This window comes from Gymnoscopelus microlampas, assembly GCF_963454915.1.
Source record: "Gymnoscopelus microlampas genome assembly, chromosome: 13".
Classification (NCBI taxonomy): domain Eukaryota; kingdom Metazoa; phylum Chordata; class Actinopteri; order Myctophiformes; family Myctophidae; genus Gymnoscopelus; species Gymnoscopelus microlampas.
The window spans coordinates 679,153-691,998 of NC_139950.1; the positions used below are offsets into that span (position 1 = coordinate 679,153).

At 41.0% G+C, this 12,846-nt stretch overlaps 2 protein-coding genes across 2 annotated transcripts in view; one reads left to right on the forward strand and one right to left on the reverse strand.

Moving 5' to 3' along the window:
• LOC311058113 (adhesion G protein-coupled receptor E3-like) overlaps nucleotides 1-5,823 on the forward strand; it is a gene marked incomplete at its 5' end in the record, with an annotated part of 40,069 nt that extends 34,246 nt beyond the window's left edge. Inside the window, 3 exons of the mRNA XM_084075419.1 lie at nucleotides 1,310-1,478; nucleotides 2,708-2,770; nucleotides 5,700-5,823. Coding sequence (XP_083931545.1) covers nucleotides 1,310-1,478; nucleotides 2,708-2,770; nucleotides 5,700-5,753 — 286 coding nt within the window. The 3' untranslated portion in view covers nucleotides 5,754-5,823. The remainder of the gene's footprint in view (nucleotides 1-1,309; nucleotides 1,479-2,707; nucleotides 2,771-5,699) is intronic.
• Nucleotides 5,824-10,955: 5,132 nt separating this feature from the next.
• LOC311058114 (uncharacterized protein) overlaps nucleotides 10,956-12,846 on the reverse strand; it is a gene marked incomplete at its 3' end in the record, with an annotated part of 223,736 nt that continues 221,845 nt past the window's right edge. Inside the window, exon 6 of the mRNA XM_084075420.1 lies at nucleotides 10,956-11,397. Coding sequence (XP_083931546.1) covers nucleotides 10,956-11,397 — 442 coding nt within the window. The remainder of the gene's footprint in view (nucleotides 11,398-12,846) is intronic.

Consider the following 12,846-nt stretch of genomic DNA (forward strand, 5'->3'; position numbering starts at 1 on the left):
GTCATAACTCCACCCCTGGTCCGCCACAGCCTAAAAGCCCTCTAAGCTGCCTCATTCACTAGAATGGGGAATCTCACTTACAGTTTAAGCGGATAGGCCTTAGGTTAGATCACCTATTTTAATAGCTTTTTTTTTTTTTTTTTGGTTAGATCTGATGTTCATAGTGACAGAACACTATGCAACCAAAAAAAACAGAAGTCTCGCTAGATGAGATTGAAATCTCGAGATTGAAATCTCGTCTAGCGAGACTTCTGTTTTTTTTGTTTTTTTTTTGGACAGTGTCACTATGAACGTCAGATCTCTCTCAAAAAAAAAGAAGAAAAAAAGCTATTAAAATATGTGATCTAACCTAAGGCCTATCCGCGCACCTTTTTTAAGCTGTGGCGGACCAGGGGTGGAGTTATGAAGTTTTTCTACTGTACCATTCATCCTAAGATATAATAACATCATAGAAAAGGTAATAAAACTTTAGTCCAAAATTCTCCTTTAAGGTGAGGGACATTCAAGAACGACACGTTGTATAGTGTTGTGTCATTATAAGCATCAGATCTCTCGCGGGAAAAAAAAAGCTATTAAAATACTCGATTTAAAGCAAGCACCATAGGTGCTAGCCCTGAAACATGACTGTCATACCATGACAGTCATGGTGCTGAGTCCCCCCGGTTTATAGCGGTGTTCGCTTTTTTTTACATTGCCAACTCTCACATATACATAAACAGATTTCAAATATAAAGTGCTTACCCCCGAGCCACGGATGTTACAAGGCGATCCGGACCACGATAAGTACCCATATCTCCTGTATTGTTCAATAAAAAGCATTTTAATCCTATCGCCAGCCATTTTCTTTTTTGTAATGTATCAGAGTGCAATACACCTCCCAACCATTAGTGTTGCATGGTTGAAAGTATCGGAGACAATTAGGAGAAAATGGCCGGCGATCGGATTAAAATGCTTTTTATTGAACAATACGGGTACTTATCGGTTATCGCGGTCCGGGTCGCCTTGTAACATTCGTGGCTCAGGGGTAAGCACTTTATATTTGAAATCTGAACGTTTATGTGAGAGTTGGCAATGTTATGTAACAAAAATCAAACACTGCTATAAACCAGGGGGACTCGGCACCATGAACCATGGCTACATAGGTGCAGGTTTTTACCTGCGGCGGACCCGTTATTTAGTTATGAATGTTCTGTACTATAACACTCGTCCTAGGAAATCATAACATCATAATTAAGGTAAGAAAACGTTCTGGCGAAATTCTCCTTTTAATATGGTTGTCTCATCTCTTCTCCCTTTGCTTCCCCTCTAGAAAGTTCACATTGACAGCTATAGCTCTGCTGTGTGTGCTGGGTCTGACGTGGGTGTTTGGGGCGTTCCTGTTTGAGGACGGGACAGTGACAGTGGTCTACATCTTCACCATCCTCAATAGTCTACAGGGGGCGCTGATATTTGTCTTTCACTGCCTACTGTCTGAGAAGGTAATGGGTTTTGTTTGGTACAAACACACGCACGCATGCACACATACACACACAATAATCACTTGTATGTTATTGTTTATTATACAACAGGTAGTTCCGACCAAGCAATCTGATTGGTTGAAATAGCTATCTAGCCGTGCTTCAAACCAGCATGATAGCACGGGCCTAATCACATAATAAATCACTCTGCACTGCAGTCCACACCTGATTAGACCATATATGGCACAGCTGTGCTGTGACGTCACGCTGCCCCACGGTAGGAAAACAAACAGACGGTAGCCTGACACACCGCCGCCACCGGAGAACAAACAGCTATGCAAAATGGACTATGTTGTTAGTTTTGACTTATTTGGTGGACTTACGGTTGATCAATGGTTAGAAGAAGAGGATGAGAAGGAGAACGCGAAACCAAATGAGACATATGTTCCAATGACAAATGAAGAACTCAATAAATTAGAGAAGTCTAGGAATGAAAATAGCCGATCTACAAGTTCACAACGCGTCGCCATCGCGACACGTTGTCAGCTTGTAGATCAGTTATTCTGGCCACGTGACACAGTCGGACGGAGCATATAGCCTACTGGAATCAGCTGTGTTGATGAGACGGTGCCTCAAAGCGCTGCTACAGGGACTAAACTCTTCTATTTACAGGAAAACGGATAATAGCGAAGCATTTTTATTATGAATTGCCCCACAATATGAATACATTTGGATGTGTTTTGTTGGTAACTGTTGTATAATCGCAATATTACACTCGAGGGTGTGCTTTACCTACATTATTGGCACTTCAGTGATGCTTGCGGAACTCGGCTCCGCCTTGTTCCTGACCGCACTGGCGTGCCAATAATGACGGTAAAGCACACCCTCTCGTGTAAATATTGCTTAAGTAATCACTTGCATGTGTGTGTGTGCATATATACAAGCGATTACTAACCAGAGATAGAAGTAGAGGGGACATTCTACCAGAAATAATATCTAATTCTTCAATCTGAAACTTTTGTTTCACGTAGGATATCCTCAATCAGGGATGGATTTAAATTCTGGACAAATTGAAAGAATGGACCCCATACTTTCCCAAAGTTATGGGGACTGTTTTAAACTACTATTAATTTGTCAAATGTATGGATAATTTATGTTTTTTTTAATCAACTGATGTGAACAATAACAACTTAAACTTTGAGTGTTGGTGAGATTGCTCTTCATCAATGATGTTACGCTGCCCTCTACAGGTAAGAAGAGAATGGTACATCATCTGTACACGAAAGGGGAACCATCCTTCCAGTCGATCACAAGTAAGCAGTAGTGGTGGAAAAAGTACTCACATTTTTCACTTAAGTAAATACTGCAATATAGAAATGCTCCGATTCAAGTAAAAGCCTGACATTCAAAATGTGTTTGAGTAAAAAGTAAAAAAGTATTGGTATAAAAATGTACTTGATTGATTGATTGATTGATTGATTGATTGATTGATTGATTGATGTACTTTATTTAGTAAGACATGAGAACAGTACATGACAGTACATAACAGTACATGGAAGTACAAATTTGCAATACAAGGTCTACTAAACTGGATAGCTCAGTTAAGCACGTAGCTTGTTTAAGATGAGATCCCCATGCACACAAATCATGTTGACATATAAGAGACAGACAGATATACACACTACTATACAGAATGTCATACAATCAGTTTACAGGTTACTGGTATGAAGGGTGAAAAAAATGTACAAAAAAGAAAGAGAGGGGGGGGGGGTAGGTTAGGTTAGGACATGGGGTAGGTTAGGACTTGGACAGGGGCCATTTTTGAATTGCAGCCTCCTGAAGGTGTATCTTTAGGGCATTTTTGAAAGTGAGTAGGGTTTTACACTCCTTTACTCCTTTTGGTAGGGCATTCCACATTTTAGATGAATAGCATGAAAAAGAGTTCATTCCCTTTGTTGTGCCAAATCTGGGTTGAACATGGTTTGTGGAGCTGCCTCTGGTGTTATGATCATGGACTTGATTAACATTTTGGAAGTATTTTGACAAATACAGGGGGATCCCAATGTTGTGGTGTATCTTGAAGACCAGGCCCATAGCAAGTTGCTGTACTCTGTCCTCAACCCTAAGCCATCCAAGCCTAGCAAAATGATCAGGGGTTAGATGGGTTTTGTAATTGAGGCCAAGAAGTAGCCTTACAAGTTTGTTTTGGGATGTTTGGAGCCTTGTTTTTAGGGCCTTGGAGGTGTTGTGATACCATGAAGTGCATGCATAATCATAATGACCTTGTATGAGGGCCCCTACAAGAATCTTTAGAGTATTCTTACTGACTTTATGAACAAGCCTCCACATCCTCCGTGTTATTTTGTGGACCTTTTTGATCGTCTTTTCAGCGTTTTTGTCACCTGAGAGGTTTGCCTCCAAGATGGAACCCAGGTAGGTAATTTCCTCCTTTCTTGTGATAACATTTTCACCCACTTTGATCGTGAAACTCTCAGCCTTTCTAAGGTTAGGGTTGGACCCAAAGAGGATGGATTCAGTTTTGCCCAGGTGTAATGAGAGTTTGTTGTCGGAGAGCCAGATGCAGATCTTGTTGAGTTCAGTGCTGAGGGTTTTCTCAACCTGCAGCCTGTCCCTGTCCGAGACCAGCAGAGCCGAGTCATCTGCGAACAGGAACAGTTTGCAGTGGCAAGCTGAAGACATATCATTCACATATATCAGGAACAGTAGTGGTCCTAGTATGCTTCCTTGAGGAACACCACAAGTCACTGGGAGGGGAGGGGACTGGGTGCCGTTTACTTCCACCACTTGCTCCCTCCCTTCCAGGTAGGATCTCATCCAGTTCACCGACGTGTCGTCAAAGCCTATTGCTTTGAGCTTATTGATCATAATTGGGTGATTAACGGTGTCAAAAGCCTTCTGGAGGTCCAGCATGACCATGCCGCAATATTTGCCCTTGTCGACATCTTGTTTGATAGAGTCGTTCAAATAGAGAAGGCATGTGTCAGTGGAGTGGTTTGTTCTGAAACCAGATTGGAATTCGTAAATTAGATTTTTTTCGGCAAGGTACTTATCAACCTGTTCATAGACTATTTTTTCCATGACTTTCGAGATGGAGCTAAGAATAGAAATAGGGCGGTAGTTGCCAGGGTCTAATTGGTTTCCTTTTTTGTACAGAGGGGTCACTCTTGCTTTTTTGAAGTCGTTAGGGACCCGTCCCTGTATGATGGAGAGGTTTATTATATGGGTAATGATTGGGGCAATGGAGGCGGCTGAGTCTTTTAGAAATTTAGCGGGGATGTTGTCGGGACCTGTGGCTCTGTGTTGTTGGAGTGCACTCAATTTTTTAAACACCTCATCTGTTGACACAGGGGAGAGTTTAAAATCGTCTTTGCGTACACCCTGTTTATCGTAAAATGAATCAACATACTCTCCACCATGACTCCCAGAGTGAGGAGGTAGTTTTTCAACTAACTCTGAGGCCACGGTCGTGAAGAATATGTTGAGGATTTTACTCACTTCCCGTTTGGATGAAATGAGAGTGTCATTCACCTTGAGGTTTATGTTTGTAAACCTGGTTTTCAATTTCTTGCTGCAGCCTAGTAGGTTGTTGAATAGCTTCCAGAGCTCACGTGGTTTGTTTTGATTTTCCTCAATTTTGCCATCGAGGTAGCTTTTTTCTGCTAACAACAGCATGCCATTAACCTTGTTTCTTAGCATGTTTTTCTCTTTTTTGAGTACTTTAAGTACCAAAAATAGAAAGTACTCATTATGCAGAATGTCCCATTTCACAACTTTTCAAATGTATAAATCTTTTCAAAATAGCAGATCTATAAGCTCGATGCAACGCTTTGTGAGCTTGTAGATCGGCTGTTTTCAAATGGCCAAAAAGCATATAGGGCTGAAGTGGTTAATGTGTGTTTTGTAATAATAATCAAAATCTACAAAGTAACTAGTAACTAAAGTTTTCAAATATTAGAGTGGAGTAAAAGTACAATATTTGCCTCTGAGATGTAGTTGAGTAGAAGTAAAACAGTAATACAGTGGAATATCCTGTATCCTCAAATATTCACACACACATATGCACCCACACAATTTAGCTTGACTATCTGTGTGTGTGTGTGTGTGTGTGTGTGTGTGTGTGTGTGTGTGTGTGTGTGTGTGTGTGTGTGTGTGTGTGTGTGTGTGTGTGTGCGCGTGTGTGCGCGTGCGCGCGCGTGTGTGTGTGTGTGTGACTTTTTTTAGGAGAGTCGCAGTCCTGCGACAACAAGAGAATCAATCCCTCTTGCCCAACGTTAGCGATCGAAGGAACTTGAACGTTGGAGCCCCGTTCTGCTGGTGTCTAATCTGATCTAGGGTTCAGTTATTTTCGTGATATTTGGACACATGACATAAAAGTGTAATACATTTGGCCAATAGCCTGTGATTCACATGCTGCTACTGCAGCATTGTCAAACTGTCGACATAGACATGGGCTATACATATTCAGTGACAAAACACCCCAAGTAGTGGGGACTATACCTTTATTTCAATAATAATAATATTATTATATTCATTATCATCATCATTATATTATTATTATTATTATTATTATTATTATTATTATTATTATTATTATTATTATTATTATTACCCTTATTATTATTATTATTATTATTATTATTATTATTATTATTATTATTATTACTAGAGGTAATAACAGCTATGGTATACCAGTGATCCAACTGATATGGCCATTGTCAGTCCTTGTCCCTTTTATGGGACACTGCGCCTATGTCACACATGCGCAGTAGGGTGGGCCTAGCGGCCAAACAAAAAGGTGGCTCAAATGTGCCTGAATAAAAAGAATGTTGTTTTATATTAACTGTACAATATGTAAATACATTGAAGGTGGGGAAAGAAGCCTATCGGCATTAGCCAGAGCACGGATCAATAGTCTGTGGCAAGTTTGGAGGCAAGTGTCTAGCTGACATCTCGGAGTGGATGTCGACGCACCACCTGAAGCTCAACCTGGACAAGACCGAGCTGATGTTCCTCCCAGGGAAGGGCTGTCCGCACCGAGACATGGCCATCACCATTGATAATGCTGTGGTGACGTCAACTCGGACTGCGAAGAATCTGAAAGTCAGGACAGCAGAGTCACTGCCCATCTTTCGCCGCAGGCTGAAAACCCACCTCTTCAGGAAACACTACCCTTCCTCTTTGCCTGGCCTACTTGTTGTTAACTAGTTGTACGAACTCTTGTTTTATTGTTGTATTGTTTTATTGGATCTTGTTTAGTCGATACACTTATTTGTTTTAGCTCTTGCTCATTTGATTTTGTTAATCTGTTTCTGTTTAAGAAAGTAGGTAGCTGATATATTGCACTTTTACCTTAGCGCTAGGTATACTCTTGGTTGCTTGTTTTTGCAGATAATGCACTTAAGACTTCTGGTGATTAGTAGTTTCGTTCCATACCTATGTTGAATGCACTTAAAGCGTCTGCTAAATGACTGTAAATGTAATGTAAGTGGAGTGCTTGTGTGCTGGCCAACCCGGGACGTACACCACAGCGTGGGCATTTTAATTAAAGTAGTAGGATATATGAATATTTGAAGTAATGATTATGGATAAAATATCAACTATTACAATATAGTGTAGAATAATATGACATGCAATAACTGGTGTACATACGATCATATTAATTATCCGGATCAGCGCTACTAAACATCTATTTTATGACAGCTGCATTTGTTTTTATTTTAATGATATGGTTTTTGGTTGTTGAACAAAGTACATGACATTTCACTTACTCTTTCACTGGCTCTTCCATTATGTTATATAGGTAATCTGTGACTAAGGATATCGTAGTCCATTCTACAGTAGTGGAGTCTTGTTTTATTGGATCTTGTTTAGTCGATGCACTTATTTGTTTTAGCTCTTGCTCATTTGATTTTGCTATTTTGTCTCATCTGTTTAAGAAAGTATATTGCACTTTTACCTTAGCGCTAGGTATACTCTTGGTTGCTTGTTTTTGCAGAAAATGCACTGTCACCTACAATAAAACAGACTTTTTCTTTTGCAATTATTTAGCCTGTTCTTTTTGCAATGGAGTCCTGTATTCAGCCTGCACTGTGCTTGTGTGATGGTGATTTCATAGTTTGCAGATTGTCATAAAATCCTCACCGTCATAATGGCGTGTATAGTAGCTTACCTGTTTAAGTGTGATAAATACCTAAGTTGGATGAGCAGGATGGCTCGGTCAACGACAAGCCCAGAAATGTTTGGGTAATATCACATATCACAATGTATTTTGGCCACTTAAGAGCGTCTGTTAAATGCCTAAATAGTAAATTGTTGACCTGGCATCTTATAGCTTGTACACTGTAAGTGGCTCTGGATAAAGAGCCTCTGCTTGGGTGGCACAGTGGTAAAGTGCAAAGTGCCTGCCCAATGCCCACCACAGCGGAGGCTGGGGGTTTGAATCCACCCCATGGTGCGTCCGGCATTGTCGAGTGTCTACACACAATTGACCCGTGTTCGGGGGAGGGTAGCCGGGTGGGGACGGTGATATTTGTCACTGCACGTACTTCTACGGCCGGCACTAGTCAGCAGTGGTGGAAAAAGTACTCAAATCTTGTACTTAAGTAAAAGTATCAATACTGCAATATAGAAATACAAGTAAACGTCCGGAATTCTAAATTTACTTCAATAAAAGTACAAAAGTATTGGTATCAAAATGTACTTAAAGTACCAAAAGTAGAAAGTACTCATTATGCAGAATATCCCATTTCACAAGTTTTCAAATGTATAAAATGTGTACAAATCTTTTGAAAATAGCCGATCTACAAGCTCGATCCGACGCATTGTGAGCTTGTAGATCATTTTCAATTTATTATTAGATAGTTACACCCCATCCGCACTGCCAACGAGCAAACGTTCTGACGGCGACGCCAAGCGAAAAACTGTCCTGATATGGAGCGAATATGGAGGGTCGGCCATTGCGTTGCGACGTAGCCTTAACCAATCAGATTAACTATTAAATGAATAAATAATAGGAGCAGAATTGTGGAAAGGAATAAGCTACAGTGCGGCGTGCACACACACACGCACACACGCACGCACACACGCACGCTCACACGCGCTCCTTCAGATATTCTTTTCTCCATAATGCTGCACATGATAGTCTACGCATAGCCACAAACACAACACTTATATGAGTCTTCTTAAACAACCTCTATGGCATCACTATGTTTGACTGAAATAAACGTGGCCTAATTGAAGTGAGGGTCTCACTCAACATATGAAAAGATACATAGTGCACGCACATTATCCACTCAATTCCCACACCCCCAGGTGCAGGACAAACAATAGTTCAAACTATTTCCTCCACTCTTAATAAAACATCTGACAATAAAGATAATAGCCTATAGATGTATATCGATTATCGAATAGGCACAAAGCACTTTTTTTTTTTTTAACTCTATGACAAAGCAGCGTGCAGATCTTAACCAGGTCCACAATGAAAACAAGTCCCTATAGGGCTTTTTGTGTTATCCTTTTCACAACCATTGTAAAATCGTACCTCTGTACTGTTTACAAATCTGTTAAATAAAGTATTCAATCAATAACAAAAAAAACAATAAAACGTGTTTTGGGGCGGGACACAACCGCGAAACCTCGCTCAAATAGAGACCCTGCGAGTAAATGAAGTGAGGGTATGAAAATATACATAGTGCACGCACATGATCCACTCAATTCCCGCACCCACAGGTGCAGGACAAACAGTTCATCAAATAGAAAAATTAAGTCTGCACACCAGTAGATGTATACGCGCTGTTTATTTATTGTTGTCAACGTTTCGATCAGTTCGATTTTCATCAGGATATGACATGTATCCCATATTTTCAGGACAATACCAAAAGACAATTATACAAAAGTATATGTAGGCTACTCAAGTATCTTTGATTGCCCATTGCCTTCTTCTAACGGTCCAATATGGAAACAATTGATTCTTTCAACATGTGTCCCATGTGGCATTTGTCTACATAACACACTATCGAAATTAAATGTTAGCCTTAAACCTGCAAGGTCATCTCAAAATAGTAAATAGTAATAAATGAACTAATACATAAGTAAACCAAGACGGCCCTGCCAAGCCAAAGTGCAGTAACTACGTTTTTGAACACACCCACTTATTTGTGTATCCCAAAGGTCAAATTAGCCTTCGTGATTTGGGGGGATGAACAATTACCTCAAGAACAGATGTACAATTAGTGTAATACCACGTATATGCCGATATCTCATTTGGCTGACCATTTGAATCACTTTTAAGCCCGAAAGGGCCTACTCTGTGTGGAGTTTGCATGTTCTCCCCGTGTCTCCCAGGGTAGTTAATACCCTCACAAAACATGTAGTAATCCTGGTCACTATACTGCCTCCCCCTGGTCAGCCGGGGCGCCTGACGGAGGGGAAGGGAACTGGTTGGAATAACGTGTTCCTTCCACGCGCTACGTCCAACCAGGGAAACTCCCCCCTGTCAGGTGACAAGAAGGTCAGTTGGCTCTCATGCATAGAAGGAGGCATGAGCTCGGCCCTGGCCTCCCTAGGCTGGTGGGGGGAGTGTAGTGCCCAGGATCACTTAGCAAATTGGCACCGGGTGAAAAAAGGGTTACAAAAATCGAGGGATAAAAAAAGAAAAAAAGAAAAATGTACATTATAAAATCCACCGAAAGTTAACGGTATCAATACCTTATACATTATACATCGTGATTTTGGGGGATGAACAATTACCTCAAGAACAGACAATTAGTGTAACAAAATCACACATACATTATGAGAAACACTGTTCCCGATAATGAAAACATCCACCCTCTACAGTCAAATATGGAGGGCACTGCCTCCGATACGGACACACGCTGGTAGGCAAAAACTACCGTCTTCTTCATCACATTATGGAAGACACTGCTCCTGATAATGTTTTCAGGAAGTTTCCTTTCCATAGAGTGATTGGAGAAAAGGAAAAGGAAAGTTTCCTTTCCTCCAATCACTCTATGGATATTACATAAGTAAACCAAGACGGCCCTGCCAAGCCAAAGTGCAGTAACTACGATTTTGGACACACCCACTTATTTGTGTATCCCAAAGGTCAAATTAGCCTTTGTGATTTTGGGGGATGAACAATTACCTCAAGAACAGATGTACAATTAGTTTAATATCACTTATATGCCGATATCTCATTTGGCTGACCAGTTGAATCACTTTTAAACCAATTTTTCAGTGATTTTGTTCCCTGTAGTTACTGCACTTTGGCTTGGCAAGGGTCTAATAATACGCTCTCATGCGATTTCCAAATGAAAGGGAAATTTCTGTGATTGTTTCCTCCAATCACTCTATGGAAAGTTTACTTTCCTCCAATTTGCCAATTTGCACATTGACCATTGCCATCTAACGGTCCAATATGGAAATAATGGAATCTTTGAGCATGTGTCCCTCCAAAGTGGTTAGATCCTGGGGCAGGACTTAGCACAGAATGTGCCCGTGGGTCAGATACATTCTTGTATCTTCACTGATCTGGACCAGGGTGTGTTCCTGCATTCCTCGGACAGTGTAGTGATGCCCGACATGCTTCTCACAGTAGGATACTTTACACGTCACACAGGTCTTGATGGCTCGGCGTGTTTTGCTGGAGCAAACATCACAAGCTGGACCAAAGCCTGTCTGCTGGAGAGCCTGCAGCGCCCAGTTCAATGCTACGTTAACAGAGAGCTCAGGACGGGTTGGGTAACTCTTCTCACACTGGAGGCACACATAGTCTCCTGCAGGGCCTGGCTGGGACCAGTAGGTATTGATGCAGTGCTTGCAGTAACTGTGTCCACAGGGGATGGAGACTGGGTCCATCAGGATGGAAGAACACATAGAGCATGTGACATGGTCTGCAGTCAGTGGACTGGAGCTCAACTCACTGGAGAGAACAACAGAGATAGACAGAGAGAACAAGATATAGGTGCAGAGAGAAAGACAGAAACAATACTATAAAGCCCCGTTCAGATATAGTACAAGATTCGCAGGCAATGTGTCGGCATATTAGATTTTCAGGGGTTGACACTAACGGATGCCCGACTGCCCGTGGCAAGTAAATAAAACGTTCAGACAAGTCCCCACTTGTCTGAACGTTTTATTTGCTTTCAGGTTACCCGACGGGCAAGTGCGTTTGAGTGGAGAAATATTATTCATTCATTAGAACAATGCTACCCTTCTACAAGTAGCAGCGCGCTCAGTCTATCGCCACTTGGCAGTTATCGATTGCAGTTAAGATTTGATGGTTGATGCCTTTTATGTAAGTTTCAAGCATGCAAGTAGAAAGTAAAAAAAGAGTGTTAAAATTAATGAATCATTTTATAATGATAGGATTTACTTTTCAGCCAAGTGGGCATGACCTTTGGGTAAGTAGAGCAAAACCTGTACTTGCCCGACGGTCAAGTGCCTCTGAGACCTTAGTGTCAACCCCTGATTTTGGTGTCATGTGTGAACGTGTGTTGAATTTTGAGTGGCGGTAATCTTGTTTCGGCATTCATGCCTGCTTGGGACCTACAACGTTGCAGGCAAAGACTTTGCCAAACCCAAATGTGAACACCATGCCGGCAACATCATGACCTTGTTTGCATATTCTGAGTGCGACATGTGTTCAATATATCGCCGGTCTCGGGCAGAAACCAGCCATTTTTCAATAAAGATAAATAGATAAAAACATCAGTGCTATAAACCTTTACGTCTGGGTGTGGGTTTTTACAAATATTGAACCAATGAAAAGTATTAAAAAGCGCTTCTGACTAAACCTAACTCCTTTGGATCCTCAAAATCCTCCTTTGGATCCTGGTATTTGTCTGTAAACCATCTTTACAGTAGGGTATTTAATTGTTCTCTGATCTTCTGTTTTTTAATCATCAAGCTCATTGTTCAATGTATAATTTTATTGAGAAATCCAAAGAAGAGCTGTAGACTGTATATTTGCCTGTCAGGCAACTATTCCACAACTATTCCACAATCTCTGAATGCTATTATAGAGTCTGGAACTACAACTCCCGAAATCCGAGAGAGGAAACTGGCACTTCCATTCACGAAAATATGTTTTAAAATATCTTTACATTTTACTTTTTAATTTCAATTTCTGCTAAGCAGCAAGCTAAATACACTTAGATGATTTAAATTTATATTAGGAAGTGGGGAGGAGGCTTCACATCCAATTTATATTCTTTTTTTTTTTCATGATCAGAGCTTCCGAGTCCCAGACTGTATGACCGGAAACATTTGAAAATTGTGGGAGGCAACAGTCTGGCCACGCGAGACTATTGACCGGCTGTTAATAGATCTCGCGAAGACAGCGGTGTTTTACCTAATACACCTTAATACA